Raw genomic sequence first — 17,581 nt, forward strand, 5'->3', positions numbered from 1 at the left:
GGGGGAGGGGGTGGATACATGTGAATGTGTGTGCGCCCTTAAATACATACAAGACTTAAAAAGACATATTAGTATAATGAGGAAATGTTTATCTCAGTATATCACAATATATGTAAGATGCATAATGACATAGCTGATGAGAAAAACATAAAATATAGATGTGTATCAAAAACCAAACATACCAAGTTCTTATTTAGTTGAATACCCTATATACTTCTCTCATACCTAGATTTACTATTGTTGGAGAAATCAACCACCAGATTTGGAGACATTCTATACCAAGATTCAGAACTTTGTTACCAAATTACTAAAATTTCACTAAGTTTTAGCAATTCAACACAGATATTTGCCCCCCAAAGAACATTAGCTTGATCATTAACGGTCACACCTCTCATCTGATTATGAAATAAATCTTTTTCCTCTGCCCATTACAGACGTGTTGCCTAGTCAGTCTTATATTTTAAAAAAAGTACAACATAGGAAAACTGTTGTGTGGTTTGTTTTTTTTTTAACAACATGAAGATTGGATTCTTGGACCTAATATATTGAGATTAAGAACATTAGTGGAATTAGCTAATTATCCAAGCTCTGTAACATTTCAGTATCATGGTACTCTCAACAAACTATTGAAACTTTAACATGACTCTTTTGATAGGTGGTGATAGCATCTAGATTTTGCACAGAATTTTAGGCATGATTTAAATGCTATGACAGTTTGGGAGGTGATATGTAAATCTCGACCCAAAGCTCTTTCTGAGGCAGTCTGTGTTAATTACCCACATTACTTAACTCTACTGTGATAGAAGATATAGACATGTATCACTGACAGAAAAAATAATAGGTAATACAGTTTGTACAGTCAAGTTTTTTTAATAAAAATGTTAAGCTCTTAAAGGTAGTTTTTGCATTTCTTTCATAGGAGGAACAAAAAAATCTGCACTAATTTGAGCCTGAGTTCCGCATTATAAATGTCTCAATTGACCAGTTGCCCTGTTTAGGAATGGATGTGATGTTCTTACTGTCATTGTTTTTTCATCATCATCAAGATATTATTATACAATTATAGTACCATTACTTCCTTTCAAATCATTCACAATAGTCAGTTAACCTTTTGAAATGGGGATTTTTATGAGCCGTGCTAGGTAGCTATAAATAAAGTATGCAAAAAGATTACAGCCAATCTTGATATAGTAATTCAAACGAAGTAAGAAATTTAAGGCTGAGCATAAATATTAAGCTGAAAATATTGAGAGTAAATAAAGGCTGAGTTTACATAGTTAACTGTTACACTTATCTATCATATCTAAAAGCTATATACTACTTTTTCAGCTTTTGCCTGGGAACGAGAGTTCAGATTTTTCTCCATTCTTTTCCCGTTCTGAACATTTACTTAAGTCCTCAGTCTGCTTTTCCTTTATTCTCAGAAGTAAATGGAGCAGAGCCACGCAGTCCAAAAGCTTCTGTCATGTTTCCTTACAGAAGCTACAAGGTCAAGTACAAAGTACCTTAGGAGAGAGAATTTTTTAATGGTGATAAACAGTTGAAATGTGAATATATGTATAGCTTATATTTGATAGATCAATGTGAAAATTTTTGAAATTTAGTTAGCAAATAGTTTTTCAACATCTGCTATGTAGGTAGCATTATGGAGGGATAGAGGCATACAAATTTCAAATACATCCATATGTTGCAAAGCAACATATCAGCAAATACAAAATTATTTCAGTAGTGAACAAGGTTTTAATGGGTATTATGCTTTTAAAATTAAACTTTCTCTCACACTTGCTTCATTCTGGTGTACAAAAAAAGAACAGTATGGTTTCCCTCTCATATATTCCAATAACACAGCAAGAAGAATTATGGAAAATTTTTCTATAAATTCTGTTATATCCCACAGTATGTTCCTTAAGGAGAAATAGTTTTAGGATTTAATAAAATGTTCCTCTGCTTGACCAGGTGAAAAATCAGTTTGCTAATGTTCCAGAATGTTTTTCAGACCTTCATTCACAGTAAGACTTGGTCTTTCTACACCCTGAATAAGCACACTGAAGCAAAATGTGAAATTTCAAGCATTGTAAGAACTTTCATATCCCAGCATCCCTCCTTTTTCTCCCTTCACCCTCCCACCACTTAAAGTAAACGAAATCTCTATTTTGTCGTTGTTGTTGTTCAGAATAAGGTCCATTCTTAATTACTGGGCAAAACAAGTTCAGATAGCATTTCCCAAAGATTCAACATCGATCTGACCCCATGACACAGGGCCTCCTGTGCTGGCTACTTATTCCCATTAGACCTCTTGATTTTTAGTATTAGTGTCACTGATTTTGTTAACCCATGACTGCCTTGCTGGTTCTTTTTGTAATTAACACAAGTGACTTTTTACCCTAGAGGTGCAATCCAGTTTTTTTTTTTTTTTTTTTTTTTTTTTAATTTATTTATTTATTTTTGGCTGTGCTGGGTCTTCGGTTCGTGCGAGGGCTTTCTCCAGTTGCGGCAAGTGGGGGCCACTCTTCATCGCGGTGCGGGGACCGCTCTTCATCGCGATGCGCGGGCCTTTCACTATCGTGGCCCCTCCCGTTGCGGGGCACAGGCTCCAGACGCGCAGGCTCAGTAGCCGTGGCTCACGGGCCCAGCCGCTCCACGGCATGTGGGATCTTCCCAGACCAGGGCTCGAACCCGTGTCCCCTGCATTAGCAGGCAGATTCTCAACCACTGCGCCACCAGGGAAGCCCGCAATCCAGTTTTTAATGTTCCTTTCATTCCTTTCATGTTTTGTTATCACATAAGCACTTTTGAATGCCCAGGAAAAGAAGTTGGTGTAAATTTTTGAAACCTGTTCACCTGTACATGTAGTATTGTAGCAAAGATGTTATGTGTCTGAACTCCTGTTCTTTATTTTCACCTGACTTTCTTCCTTTCACTAGCAAAGAACATAAAAGCTGGGGTTTGTCATAGGCATCCATTTAATCACTTAACAAATATTTTTTGATATATTGTCATGCCAGAACTGTACCTACCTTGGAGTAGACACTGGTAAACAACACAGTAATATGCATGTCTGAAAAGAAAATAATACACATGTCTGTACCTCTGTGTGTGTGTGTATATGTGTGTGTGTGTATACATGTATTAAAAAGCTTGTGATATTTTAATATAGTCTCAGATTTTAGTATGTTCTTTCCACTGTAATTTTCTATATTTAATGAACTATTTCCAAAAATAAAGATGAATTTAATTCATCTAACGTTAACATGTATAAGAAGCACTTTCAAATACCAAAGCCATGATGTTGTCATTCGTGCAAAGAGCATGTACCCCAGAAATTTTTATGTTTAACTTATTCAAATCAGTATTGCCTTTCTCTGAAATACTTACAAGCTTAGAGAGTTTATTGAATGTCTTTGGGAGCTTATTCTGTTTCCTTTGTACCAAAATGATGCTGAAAAGGGTTGTTTGCCTCATGAATGTGGAAAAGATAGTAAGGGTAAGGAGTCATTTTTTTCTTTTATCTCCTATATCAGATGTGATATAGGAAATCTTTCATATGTGTCTTAGTGAGCCAAGAGAATATAAGCAATTAATATAAAACAGCATATGTGTCTTACAAATACATACTGTAGTAGTTTCCTTGAATCCTTTTTGTCATTTACCTTTTTTCATAAGTGGATACTTGTAATAAAGAATAGATTTGTCTCTAGTTGAATGCAAGAGTAATATTTTACCTCTAAAAGATTTATTTTTTTGAGCACATAAAATTTCTCCTAGCCTTTTACCCATTCCTAAAATTGTTAACAAATAAAATTTCAAGCTCGGTGACCTTTTAGACTTTTATGAAGTAATTTTACTTCTTAAAGTTACATTTATATCAATAGTTTTATCTTTTTGAAAAGAACCTTAGAAAGTACTGGTTTCACTCACATCTCTACCTTTCTTTTAAGCTTCCCTAATTTACCAGATTTTTTTTTTTTAACAAAGAAAGCTCATCTCAACTCATGAGAATATCAGTCAGCATGTCTCCGGGAAGTCATTCAGCCTGTCTCTAATGAAGAGATGGTAGGATGTTTTCCTGAAACACAGTTGTTCTCAGAAACTGAACTTAGAAAGTTCCCATTAGAGAAGGTGACTGGGTGCTGAGTGACAGTTCCCAAATGTTCACAAGTTATTTTAACATGAAAAACTAGAGCCCTTGTTTTCAAAAACTTTCTTCTATGTCTTTAGTATTACATTATTTCATTTTTTTAAAATACACCTGAACATTGAAGAGAAGGTTGTTCTCTTGTTAAAAACAAACATGTTCTTTGGGTGTCTAAGTGGAGATAAGCTTGGGCTACTTAAAGGTAAACCAATAATTGGTATATTCCACAGTTACTATTTCTGTTACAGGAAGATAAGATCAGTAAAAGCAAACACAGGTCAAGTCTATAAATACCAGGAAATGGTTTTAGTTTCTAAAGGAACAGTTTCATAACGCTTTTGGTGAGAGACTGGTTGTAGGTTCACTTGTTCTTTTCTTTAATTATTTCTCGCTTTTTCTATCCCTAATGTTCTTGGTAGATTTTTGCCATGTTTTGATTCTATCACATAGGAAAATACTGAACTAAATTTTGAAAATCTACTTGTATCTCTGAAAGTCCAGTTTCTACTCAGCTTGATAGTAATAAGAGAGAATAAGTTTATGAGGCAAATGATTTTTTGCAAATCAGCTCTTTAGGTAACTGGCAAGAGGATTACAAAATTTAACTTTCTAAGGCCGAAAAGTATTTCATTATGGATTCAATTCTTGATGTGAGATACTTACTTCATTTTTTCTACATGCATGTTGTCTGAAATGTCACATATATCCAGTGAATCCATTTTCATTACCTCATTACCTTTTTCTTCTTTCTGTTGTTTTTGATAGCCGGGTTTCCCTTATCCATCCCCTCATCATCACTCCGGTCTGATCTCCTCTCCGATCAACTTTGAGCACATCTATCACATGACTGTTAATTCTGCTGAAAAATTTCTCTCTCCTGATTCCATAAACCCTGAATATTCCCCGTCTCTACGCTCTGTCCCCGGTACACCAAGCTTTATGACTCTGAGGGTATGAACAGCTGAGTTAGGTGTTAACTTGTACTAACCATGTGCGGATCTCTGCCTGGCTTCATACGTAACACCGCCAAGGGGGTACATTCTGTGAACGTTTCCCTTTGGCCTGTTTCTCTGTTGCCAAACTTCTGTTCTTCCTCTTCCTCCTCTTCTGTCTTGGAGTTCTACTTTTTTCTTCTTTTGAGGAAAAAGATGAGGATTTGGGAAGATTTCAGTTTTATTTCTAAAACCGTATTGGAGGTTTTTCTATGTCTAATAAAACATCATCCCATCATGATATTTTTCATTACGGATACCATAAGAAATAGCCCCTGAAAAAAAAAAAAAGAAAGAAAGAAATAGCCCCTGAGTAAGTCTTTATTCTATTAAAAACAAACAAAAAAGGGATCTAGAATTTCTGAATTCTGTATTGCTCGTTACCCTAAAACCAGTTCAGTTCAGAGAAATTTTTTATATTTAGTGAAGTTAAAGTCTACAGAAGGGCCTGTCCAAAGGCCTTTTATCTACAATAAACCCCTTCTTGAAAAGCTCACAATTCTCAAAATTATAAAGTATAATAGTACCAGTGAATAACAGGAAAAATTACCAAAAGAAAGTAGTCTTTCTAATCTTTGAGTTGCTGATGCACCTTTAATTCCAGCCAGGATCCAAGATAAGAGAAGTAAATCAACTAGAGAAAAAAGCACAGAGTGCGCTGCATTCTGAAGGACCGTGGTACCTGCCACTGGGTCCTTCCACGCAGCCTTGCATCTTTGTAACTAGTGTCTCTGCAGTGGGATGGAGAGCAAGTGGCCATTCAAGCTGAATATCCATACATCTGTCAAGAAATATGTACTGACTTCAAGGGAGCATTTTCTCAAGTTTGTTTTGCAGATAATAAAATATTTAGATTGTATCATGCAAACGCATTTCCTCTGGCTTAGAAAATAATAGCATCCATTTTTTTATTTGTGTATTTAGTAAAGTAATTTTCCAATAAGAAAATTACCTGTAGGGTGAGAAGTTTATTTTTGTATTTTTGTTTGCATTCTAAATTGTGATGTTTTAAATGTCATTGTTATTGACATTAAACTATAATGTCATTTAAGTGTCTTATTTCACAAGATAAGATTACTTATGATAAACTAAGCTTCAATTTGCTTGGTAACAGATTTCAGGTAGTGGATTCTAGGGGAAGTTGTATAAACTAACCAGTCAAGAATTTTTGATATAAAAGATTGTGGGAATGTTGCTTAAGTTAGTCTTCTATAAATAGAAACACTACGATTGGTGGAAGTTTTACCCTAATCTTAAGCATATTTGTGCAGGAAAAGGACCATCAGCTTAGGTTTCACATTACTTCATAATGAAGTTGAACTTCAGCTGAATGAATGATAAACTGTTGGGTTTGGGTTTTGTGTGGTTTTTTTTTTTCCCCCCCAGAACATATCTTCTGTGTATCATTCGTTTATTACCTCAACATTCAGTGTTACTAAACCACTGGTATTTTTATAGGCTTAATTTTTGCCATTTTTTTCTAGGGTAGGTTTGTTTTATAGAAAAGGACGACACAAAGGTACCTTAAGGTTAATAGCAAAAACAATAAAAATGTAAAGGTTTAAACTGATATCCCCATCTCTCTTGAACTTGACTCTGCTGCATTGTATGCCTGTCATCGGCATCTCGCAGGGTTGCTCCTATGAGTGGCTGTTGAAATGCTAGCACTGTTTTCTGTTTTAAATTTTTTTATTTTCTTAGAGAAAAAAAGGTAAAGTGTTTGCTTTAAACAAATAACACAGTAAGAATTACATGGGCTTTGCAAATTTGATATATGAACCAAAATGGCAATGGTTGAATTTAGAGCCAGCCAGCCAGCCAAATCTCAATATGTGTGATTCTTTAAAATGTATGATTTGGAGTTTTTCAAGATATATTAGTGCATGTTTTCCAAGAGATGTTAGTGGATGTTTGCTAGCTGTGGCCCTGCATTAGTTGTGTTGCCATAACCTTCTCTCAGGTACCAGCCCTGACACCCCTTCTGGTCTGAAAAGGTTAGGGCCATCGAGGAGACCGTGTTCAGACAGCTGGTCCTACGCACCACCTCTCTAGGTGTGTGTGACTTCCAGAGTACTCTATGGCTCATTTTCCTCCCTTGGACACCAACATTATTCAATATTAGATGGGAAACTTCTCACACCAACACTCCCAAGTTAAATGACTTCACCCAGGCTGTGATTGTTAACAAGCGTCATATTTATGACTCGTGGTGCTGCCGTCTTTCTGTGAGGCAGGAATCTCATATGTAGCAAAAGCTTTGTTTCAGTTATCTGCAGAGGTCCATGTAATTCTACATTTCACTGTCACTTCTAACCATGTAACCTTCACTTACTGCACTCACAACAACAAGAACAAAATTGTTATCTGTTGGTAAGTATTTCAGTAAGTATAAAGATAAGCACTTATCCTTGGTTGGGGTGAGGGTTACCTCTGTTAGGGCTTTAGCACTTTTGCGGGCGGGGAGGATTATATAATGTTTCTTGTTCTGTATCACTCTGGTCAAGACAACTTTATTTCTTGAAATTAGGGTGAAAAATAGACATCTCTGTAGAGAATCAGTTTCACTCTGGATGAAGAGTTTTTCTTTCTCTTTTGCTTTTAGAACCCTCGGCCTCAGGAAAGTCGGACAGCATTCAGTGGCTCGGTCAGTATTCCATCTATCACCAAATCCCGCCCTGAACCTGGTCGCTCCATGAGTGCCAGCAGCGGCCTGTCAGCAAGTAAGTGGCCCCGGCTGCAGGGAGCATTTCCATAGCAAGGGAGCAGCCGTGCGTCATCGGTGGCCAGTGTCTCAGGCCTGGCTGGGTAACGCCTAGTAGGCACAAGTGCAGCTGTTACGAAAACAGTCATAGATCCTTTTAGAAGGTACAGTCCATGTGGGAGACAGACAAACAGCACTACAAATTGTGATGATAACATGCCCCGAAGGAAATAAACAGGGGACAGAAATAGAGAGTAACAGGCAGTAGCTGTTGAGGATGAATTCACACTTAGAATAATTAGCAAGGTCACGTGCCCGCCCCGGGGGTGAAGTCACATTGACTCATGTTTGAGTAACTGAAAGGAGGCACAGTGGCTACCTGGTAGTGGGCAGGGAGTGACAAAGAGTACAGCTCAAGAGGTAGGCAAGGGTCAGATCAAGCAGGGACTTGGGGACCAACGCAAGACATTTTTTATTTTTTAAAAAACACAGTGGGAAACCTCCGAAGAGTTTTAAGTAGGCAAGGACCATTAGGGCAAGACTGTTCTTGGCCAACAGCTGCTTCTCTGTCACTTTCTCCGAAGTAACCTGGTATTGGCTTCGATCAGAGAGAGCGGGGCGAGTGCGCCCGAGCAAACGCAGGCCCAGGGTGGACCCGGGGTAATGCTAACGTAGCCTCCCTCACCTCCCTGCAGCTGAGCTCTGAGAAGAACAGACGGTAGTAACTCCAGCTCACAGTTCAGAGTTTTTCAGGCAGAAGCGTATTCGTTGCCTTGTATTCTTGAATGGGAGACATTCGAGTCAGGCCTCCCGGTGCAGACTGAGTGTCCTCCTTCACTCACTGTTCATGCTGAGGACGCCAGTGTCAGCACCCGCCTTGTGCCCAGCTCTTGGTTTTAGGCTCTGGCAACACAGAAGTGAAGGGTGCTGGAATACCATTTGTTCTCTTGCTGTGGAACAAATTACCCCAAAATTTAGAAGCGTAAAAGAGCAAAAGTCTATTATCTCTCACAGTTTCTGAGGGTCAGGGATCTGGGAGCTTAGCTGGATGGTCCTGGCTCAGGGCCTCTCAGGAAGCTGCGGTCAAGCTGTCTGCCGGGGCTGCCATCAACTCCGAGCTCAACTGGGACTAGAGAAGCCACTTCCCAGCTCACTCACATGGTTGTTGGCAGGCCTCTGTTCCTCACCACCGTGGACCTGAGTGCCCTGGTGACATGGCCGCTGGCTTCCCACAGAGCAAGTGACCTGAGACAGAGAGACCGAGCAGCGGTCTCAGAAGGGACATGCCATCGCTTCTGCAGTCTGCTGGTGATCACACAGACCACCCCTGGGACCATGGGAGGACCCCGCCCCGGGCCTGCAAACCAAGGACAGGCGCCTGCTGCAGAGACTGGCTGCAGACGTACAGAGCGCGTGCAAGGAGTTTTCAGTCGACAGGCAGAAGTTGAAGTGTCCATCTTGTGACTTACTTGTTGTCATCTCCCAAAGTCATCTCTAAGCAGTGTGTAGCCTAGATTACAATGAAAATATCTAGCCAGTTGGAAAAATGGCAACCATTTTATGAATTATCTTTTTACTAATGGTAGCTCGATAAGATAACAGATTTAATATAACTAACCAGAAGCTATCAACACTTGAGATGCAAAGAAAGTATCACAATATTAATAGTTAAGTTCATAATCCCTTACCCAAAACTCTTGGGGCCAGATACCTGTTTTCAGAATTCAGATTTTTTTTTTTTTTATTTTAGAAGGGAATCTACCATATATTATATTACATTCCTAGCAAGATCTAAGACAGCACCTACAAACATATTAATACTTATACAGCAAAATTTATGACTAGTCATACTATGAATATATAAATAAATGTACTCTTTTTAAGTGAAGTCTGTAATCAGCCTCCAGTCAGTTCAGATTAAGTCTGCCACCACATGAATTTACATCAAACGTACGAAAAAAGTTTTGGTTTTCAGGGCTTTTGGATTTGTGGAATTGCAGGTGAGGATAGGACCTGTAATGCAGAGATTTAAAGGGCTGAGTGGCCATCTCCTTAGGAGCGCTGAAGTGAGGGTCCACTGTCATTGCTGACAATATGCAAGCTACAGACTGGAGCCAGCTCCAAATCCCTGTCAAGGCCTTTAATGCAATAATCAGGCGTGGCCTTCTTGAGATTCTTAGTACCAAGCTGTTTGTATAGAGATTAAGAGGAAGACCAGCCCAGGAATTCCAAGGGGCATCTGCCATTTAGAGTGCTTCTTGCTGGCTTCAAGAGTAGCCCAGCTCACGTAAAGAATTTCCAGAAGGACAGCCTGCCAAGAGAGACACAAGAAGAAACGGGGTTCCATGTTGTCAACCTCCAGAACCAGAAGCACAGGCTCTTCCAGGGCCAGACTTGCAATGGCTTCCTGACTGAAGTCAAATTAACACAGAGCTTTCCACTGTGACTCTACCCGCTCCTGTCAGTGACACGCTCACTGGGGAGCCTGCAGACTCTCCTAGAGGTCATGTAGAGTTACACACCGTCACCCCAAGAGATCTGGGGCCCAACCCCCTGAATCACCATCTAGAACTCTTTGGAAGAGACCCTGCCTGAGTTGGAACCACAGTTTTCAGATTGTCCCCCTTTGCTGTTCAATCAAAACAGCCCATCTCAATTTTTTAAGATTAGGGTGGTTGAGTGTAATTTTTCTCTGAAAGGAACATTCCCAAAGTTAAAAAAAAAAGAAAAGAAAAGAAAAAGTGTAAATCACAGAGGTGGATTAAGTTCTCTATTCTATAAACGATCACTAGGACGGAGGAAAAGAGCCCAGTAAGTGCATACTAAGCTCTGGGCAGCCCCCTCACACACCTTCCGTCTTACATTTCATTCTCCGTGTATTGAGTGCTCAGTTCCCACAAAAATCCCGGAAGGTAGAATTTATTTTCTTATTTACAAATGAAGAAAACTGAGACTTAGATAAAATAACTTGCTTAAGGTCACACAGGTTAGTAAGCAGAGCAGCAGAGCTCTCTGGCAGTTTGGGTTTTTTATTCAGAGCGACAAAATTTTAAAAATAGTAACTTACATTAGAGCTTTTGTTAAATTGAGCACTAAACTAGACATGGAATTGAAAGAGAAATCATAAAAAGTGATTTATGCCTTCAATTAGGTTGTAATCTAAGGAGACATAAGATCCACAGCAAAAAAGTAAAGAGTACATAGCCAAAGAAACACATCAACAAATGAAAATCAGTATATGTCTGGTGACAGATGCCTTAGAAACTGGATGGAGTGTTGGAAGTAAGATTAAGTCAGTGGTTCTCAGCCTGAGATGCATTCTAGAATCATCAGAAGGGCTTTTAAAAGTTAAGTCAGAAATTCTGTTATCATTGGTCTGGGATGGGGCCCAGGCACTGGTGTTTTTAAAGCTCCATAATATAATAGGCAGCATACAACCAGTGTTGGTAACGTCTGCAATAAGTAAATTATGGTGACACAGCTGAGGGGCTCAGGAAACAAACCGAAACTAGAAGGAAGCTGGGGGAGATCACCAAGGACAGGGCTTCAGCAGGCAGGCTTCACAGTCTATACCTAGTAGTTGTGCTAAAACCTCAACGCGGTCTCGCAGTCTTTTTTGACCAGTGATCTTAATATTGCAGCTCAGCAAGATTAAAACATTTTTCAGTAAAAACTAAAGAATAGTAGGGAATGCTAAGAGTTTTAAACAGGTACTCACAATACCCCAATATTTCTAAGATTTTTTTGGTCATCCTTTTTCTTCCTCTGAATGGTGCCCGTCCTCCTTTGATGTACCCCAACTCTAAGATCAAAATAGAGTGTGATTTTAAAGAAACTCACCTCATTTTTGTATCTCAGGCTTTTTGCCCTGTGGGATGAAAATGCTTCTCTTCTGTTCCTTTGTGTTTTTTATGAAAATTCTCTACAAGTTAAGTGACAGTTATGCATCATCAGGAGGCATGGTCTTCATTTCTGGGAACCGTTCTGTTCTGCTTCATCGTTTAGCATGTGTGTTTTGAGCACCTGCTGCATACCCGGTCCTGCACCGGGTCCTGCAGAGGCAGAGACCGTCCTTCTGTTCAGAGAATAGCAGGCACATAATTACAACATAAGATCCAAATGCTCTGAAAGAGGTGATAAGAAGTGCTGTAGGAGCTCCAGGGAGTGGGAAGGAAAACTCACTAAGGCAGTAGCGCGTGGGTGGAGACTGGAGGATTGATTCTGTGGAATCGTCTCGCAAGCAGGGCAGCCTGGGCACGGCCAGTGCGAGCAGGGGCCAGCGGCCCGGTGAGTGCTGCCCGCTCACCCAGCAGCCCTGGCGGCTGGGCTCCGAGGTGGGCTTGGGTGTCAGGGTAACGCAGCTGGACTCACGGCCCATCATGAAGGCCTCTAAGCGGGAGGGTGACCCCAGGGCAGCGGGAAGGATGGCTCGTCACCTCAGCAGTCTGTGCGCTTTCTAGAGGATCGTCCCCTTCTGCACGTATAAAGTTTCACCTGAACGATGTGCTGTAGGGTCATCCGCACAGAACGGCAGTGCATTAAAGAGAGAATTCTCCGGAGGAAGCTCCAGTGCAAAGCGGCAGCCCATGCCCTCCCCGTCAGAGGGCTCGCTGTCCTCGGGAGGCCTGGACCAGGGAAGTGACGCCCCGGCGGGGGACTACGACGCAGAGGTGAGTACCGCGTGGGCAGCACCTCTGTCTGGGGACAGGGGTTTGGAGAAGTCCTGAACGAGGACAGGCGAGTGCGTTTCCCAAAGCCGGCCCACCGCCTTGAGCCTGGCCTCCGCTGCCGCAGGGATCAGCCACTCACCGCAGCGGGGGTGGCGGAGCCAGTCACTTGGGTCGCAAACTGCAGTCTCCCTGGAGGTGTTCAGACTTCTCATAGCTTTTGTATGAAAACGGCCTACATTTCTAAAGACCTGCAGAAGGGACTGAGCGTTTGTTATATTCTGTGCCTCTTACTCAGCTCAGAAACGGGGCTTTCTACTGGCAGGAGAAAAGTCACGTCACTTCATTGGCCAGGGTGGCTGGAGGGGACCCGTGGTGGCCTGAGCCCCTCCCGCCCCTCTGCCGCTCCCTGACGTCTTCCTCTTGGCCTCACAGGACTCTGATTCTCCGAGGCATTCCACAGCTTCCAACAGTTCCAACCTGAGCAGCCCTCCCAGCCCGGTGTCGCCCCGGAAGACCAAGAGCCTCTCCCTGGAGAGCGCCGACCGCGGGAGCTGGGACCCGTGAGTGGCCTCCGCTCTCAGACCAGACGCCGGCAGCGGCCGCTCTGGGCTCCCCTCCGCTCACTCACCCTGTGCTCTCACTGTCATCCCCCCCTCCCCACCCCTGCCTGGAAGCGCCAGGGCCGCAGCAGCAGCAGGCGGGGACTCAGGAATTCTGCATCTGGGACTCGCGGCCACGCCCCCTCGACTGAACAGCGACAGCCGTAAAGGCAGACTTTCATTGAGCAGCTCAGATTAATACCGATTTCATTTCATACACTTAGCGTTGCTTTCCAGAATATTTCACCCCTCCCCTGAAAGGTAGCTTAAGTAGGCAGATTACACAAATGTAAGCGATAAGAATAAGATTAGACAGCCATTGTTCTCACAGCAGAGTCCCGTTGTAGCCCTGAGACAGCACGTGGGGCTCTCGCCAGTGGGCCCCGGGCACGCCAAGCCCCTTCAGCACCACAGTGAATGTCGACCTGATCGTTGCCAGTAAATCCCTGTTCACTAAAACAATGCATATTTTACTACAAAATAGAGTTTAACTAAATACACAAATGTAGAGCTTAAATACTGACTGTATATAATAAAAAGCATCTTGTGTTCAACAAAAGATGGATGCATATATGAGACAGAGATCACTTAATTTAAAGAAATGTGTTGTTTCTCGTCTGTTTTCCACCTGAGATATTAAAGGGTAGAACGGCCTCCAGCTGACGTTCACAGAGGGCGAGGGAGAGGCGTGGGAATTCCCCTTAGCGCCATTCCTCACACTGGCCGCAGCCACCTGGGAGCTTCAGGGAACGTTCCAAGGCTTTGGTTTCATCGGTTTGGAGTGTGACCTGGAAACCAGACTTTTAACATTTGAAGCCTCTTCAGCAGCATCATTAAAAGGCATATTTACTTCTATCCAAGACATTTCTTTTTCTAGCAGTAGAATTTGAACCACACTTCTCATGTATTACTATATTTTGGTGTCTTCTGCTGATGAATGTAGAAATGCATTTTGTCACCTTCTGGATCCCTTCCACCTGAAAGGACACAAGGAATGTCATAGTTTCTGAAGGTCCATAAAAGGGTTCAAGAAAGTGCTTTTTCTCCTTGGCTAATCCCCTTACTCCCTGAGTGGCAGCGAGGCGTCTGGGCCCCGGCTGCGGCGGCTTCTCTGGGGGCGGGGGGAGGTGTGTTTTGAGGGGGTGTGGGCTTCCTCAGATAAGCCTGGGAAAGGGGTTTAGTTACCAAATAAGGTAAAACCTCAAATGCAAGGACTTGACCAGCCTTAACCAAATACTCTTTCCCGCACCCAGTGGGAAATGGACGCGCTCAGCCCGGGCGCGGGCAGGAAGTCAGCCCGCGTGGTCATCTTGGCTGCTTAAGCTTTTCCTCCCCCAGTTGCTGTATTGTGGTATTAGTCACATTTCCATTTGGATTCCCGCTGTTTTAATTACCACAAGGAAATGAGATGCAGGACCAGGACTTCATGTCTCCAGAGTCATTTCACCAGTTAAGCACATGAGTAGAGAAAGGGATAGAAATAAAAATATTTCATGGAAGTAAAGAGAATCTGCCTCTCTTTTACTTTTTAATCTAAATTTCTCTGAGAAATAGAAACAGATTTTCTGCTCTCTTCTTTACAATTCAGCTGAAATGGAAGGATTTTCCTGCCGTTGCTTGTCTGAATTGCAGTGTTTGAGCACTGTCGTTTCACCCCGGCCCCGATTTCACATCTTTCTCCTCAGCAGCAGCTGTGCCGGCCTTCCCACCACAAGCCACAGGGAGCTATACCATTTCCACTGATGCCACTCTCTGGAGCAGGTTACTGAGGTTCAGTGAGGGAAGAAAGGATCCTGTTTGGGGATTATATTATAAAATGTTACAATAGAGAATTTTAAAATAATAACAGCTTTGACATATGAACTTGGTGCTTGCTCAGATTTGATTGTGTTTTACTTTGTATGGGCATAAATTACTGCACAATTCTAGCCTTCTAAATCCTTTGCTTTTGGAAAAGAAGTGTCATGTAAAAATATTTTTGTGCATTCAGATAGCAAGAGTCAGACCTTGAGTCTGGCTATTGCCAGGACTCCGGTAGCTCCTTAAGCTTGACACTTCTCGGGAGAGGAGGGAACCGGCCAGCCAGGGGCTGAGTGCACGTGGCCCGCTCTCCTCCAGACCCTCCCTCCCCCTGCTTTCCTTTCCCCTCGCCTCTTCCTGCCTCCCTTTTCTCCCCTGAGGAGGCAGACCAGGCTGAGATTCACGGGACTCCACACTAAGCCATTAGTTTATAGCTTTGACAACTAAGTTTCTGCTGCCTGTAGGTGCTTATTTTTAAAAGATGCTTTTAGGATCAAAATATAACCGTACCTGAAGTCTGGGCTCCACTACGTTGAGTCATACCCTGCAGCCCCCCAACAGGGCAGGTAAGAGAAGGGCTTGTCTTGGCCGCTGGGCTCACTGGGAGGTGTAATATTAACCCAGTGGATTATACGCCAGTAATCTGAAATGGTCTTACCAGTAGTGAGAGAGCAGTCCCAAATATGATTAGCTTCCAATAGTAGAACTTTGGGGGAGAAACACTGCCAAGGGTAGTAGTTTGGGAGGTATTTTGCCAAGATAATGATCATTCTGCTGGGCCTATCCCCATTCTTAAATATGAAGCAGTTACCTTCAGAAGCTTCTTGAGAATGGTTTGGAAAGATGGGGAATGGGTTCTAGAGAAACAGAAAACGTAATGATCATCGAAAGGGATCACTGAAAGATCATGGAACAGATGTGATGTTGCTGTCTGAAGTTATCCTTTGTTTTCGTGCAGGACATTCAAAGAATGTATATGGCAGCAGGAACTCATTTCTCTTCTCAGTAGAAAGTAAAAATAAGTGAAGAGGCATTTCTGGCATAGTCTAGATGTGTTGGTATTTGGTGCTATCTTTGTTCAGCCAATTTGTTGTCTACTCTTGAATTCTGACTACTTTAATCTGCTTGTGCTTTGGGTGTATAAAATTACATATATGCATATATATATATATATATATATATATATATATATATATATATATTTCTTTTTGCCAAAAACAAAAGCCTTCCTCCTTGTCAAATGATTGCTAAAGCAGATTTCACTTCTTTAGTTATGTGTGTACACACACACACACACACACCCACACACACACCCATACCTACACTGAGTGATTTATCTTCTTTCCCAGGGAGCACAGTTTTAAGGCTATGAAATACAATGAAAAAGGGTCCATCTACTGAGTTTTCCAAGCAATTCTTGTACCCAGGTTTCGGGGAAGAATCTGAAATTCCTGTTATGTTTACAGCAACAATCTGTCATTCCCCAGCTGGCTCTCAGCCTCTCTCTCTCTCTCTGCCTTCCATATGGTTAGAATCATGTCATTTTGCTACTCAGTGGCCGCATCTGCTTCTGTGAAAGACCAGTTGCATTTATGTGGACTCTCAGGTATCATTAAAGAAAAGCCAGAGGAGGGGTGAGTGGACATCCCTAACCCCCAGGTACAGCAGGGCCGTTTGCTGGCCTTTGGCCACGAACACTGTAGTCTCCCAGCTGAACAGAGCTTTGTAAAGCTCAGCATCCACTCTCTGGACAGAGGGGCATTCTCGGCAGCGGCCAGCCTTCGCCACTGCCCTGGTCCGCTGGGCTGAACAGGGAAGTAACTGGGCGCCTCGCTCCCCACCTCTCGGTGGCCCCGTCCCCGCATTCGTTAGAGAAGCCACATGGCATTTCGTTGGGCCCATCTTAAAACCTTTCCTTGTGATGACTTCATTCTGCAAGTCCAGCGTTCTCTGCTGAGTCCTGCTCCACAAGAGGGCCTCGCTTCAGCTGGTCTCTTGTTTCAGCTCAGGCCGGTAGGTAGGCCGGTGCTCCTCTCCCTTCCCAGGGACAACCGTTACACACAGAAACCATTGCATTTATGGGGGGAAATTGATGAAAACAAGTCAACCTTGAAATTTCATGAAAACAAAATGACCTGCCTTTTTATTTGATAGTGTAATACCATTTGTTTTATAAATTTTTTAGGGTTTTTTTTTCTCATTGTAATATTATTGTACAGTTTTGCATGGCCTGGGTGTAATCATTTTTTTGTTTAGAATATAATGCTGACAAATAAGTGTGTATGGAAGGGGAAAAGATACTGCTTTGGCCTCTTATCACTCCTTATTTCATTTTGTTTGGTTTTATCCCCTCATTGTCTTAGGGAACTTTATGAGATTCTCTGCTACCAAACAATGGTGTGGATTCTTTTGCACAGAAATATTTAAGGTGGGACAGTCAAAATATAACAGAAGACGCCTCACCGATATTTTACGTTGGTATCACTTAATATTAACCAGACTCTGATGTATTGCAATAAAACAGGGAACTGTTCGAATTGAGTATTTTGTCTTCTTTTCCCTGATTAAAAAGTCTGAGGAACGGAGGAAAGGTGACTGACTCTTTTCGTCTCGTTTGACCCCAATTTCTGCCAGCCCCTCTCCTCATCCGGCTTCCTCGTTACACTAGAAGGACGTGGGGTTAG

General features: G+C 42.1%; 1 protein-coding gene across 13 annotated transcripts in view; it reads left to right on the top strand.

The window, feature by feature from the left end:
• Positions 1–17,430, top strand: part of LOC132375919 (serine/threonine-protein kinase MRCK alpha) — a 319,426-nt gene extending 301,996 nt beyond the window's left edge. For 7 of the 13 annotated variants that reach the window (XM_059941356.1, XM_059941262.1, XM_059941244.1 and 4 more), the window contains 4 exons: positions 4,901–5,086; positions 7,730–7,847; positions 12,341–12,498; positions 12,931–17,430. In XM_059941356.1, the coding sequence (XP_059797339.1) occupies positions 4,901–5,086; positions 7,730–7,847; positions 12,341–12,498; positions 12,931–13,062 (594 nt within the window). In that variant the 3' untranslated portion in view covers positions 13,063–17,430. Of the gene's footprint in view, positions 1–4,900; positions 5,087–7,729; positions 7,848–12,340; positions 12,499–12,930 lie in introns of those variants that run through there. The other 6 variants (XM_059941291.1, XM_059941321.1, XM_059941302.1 and 3 more) reach the window with 2 other exon arrangements.
• The last annotated feature ends 151 nt before the right edge of the window (positions 17,431–17,581 follow it).

The sequence above is a fragment of the Balaenoptera ricei genome, chromosome 1 (assembly GCF_028023285.1).
Source record: "Balaenoptera ricei isolate mBalRic1 chromosome 1, mBalRic1.hap2, whole genome shotgun sequence".
Taxonomy (NCBI): Eukaryota; Metazoa; Chordata; class Mammalia; order Artiodactyla; family Balaenopteridae; genus Balaenoptera; species Balaenoptera ricei.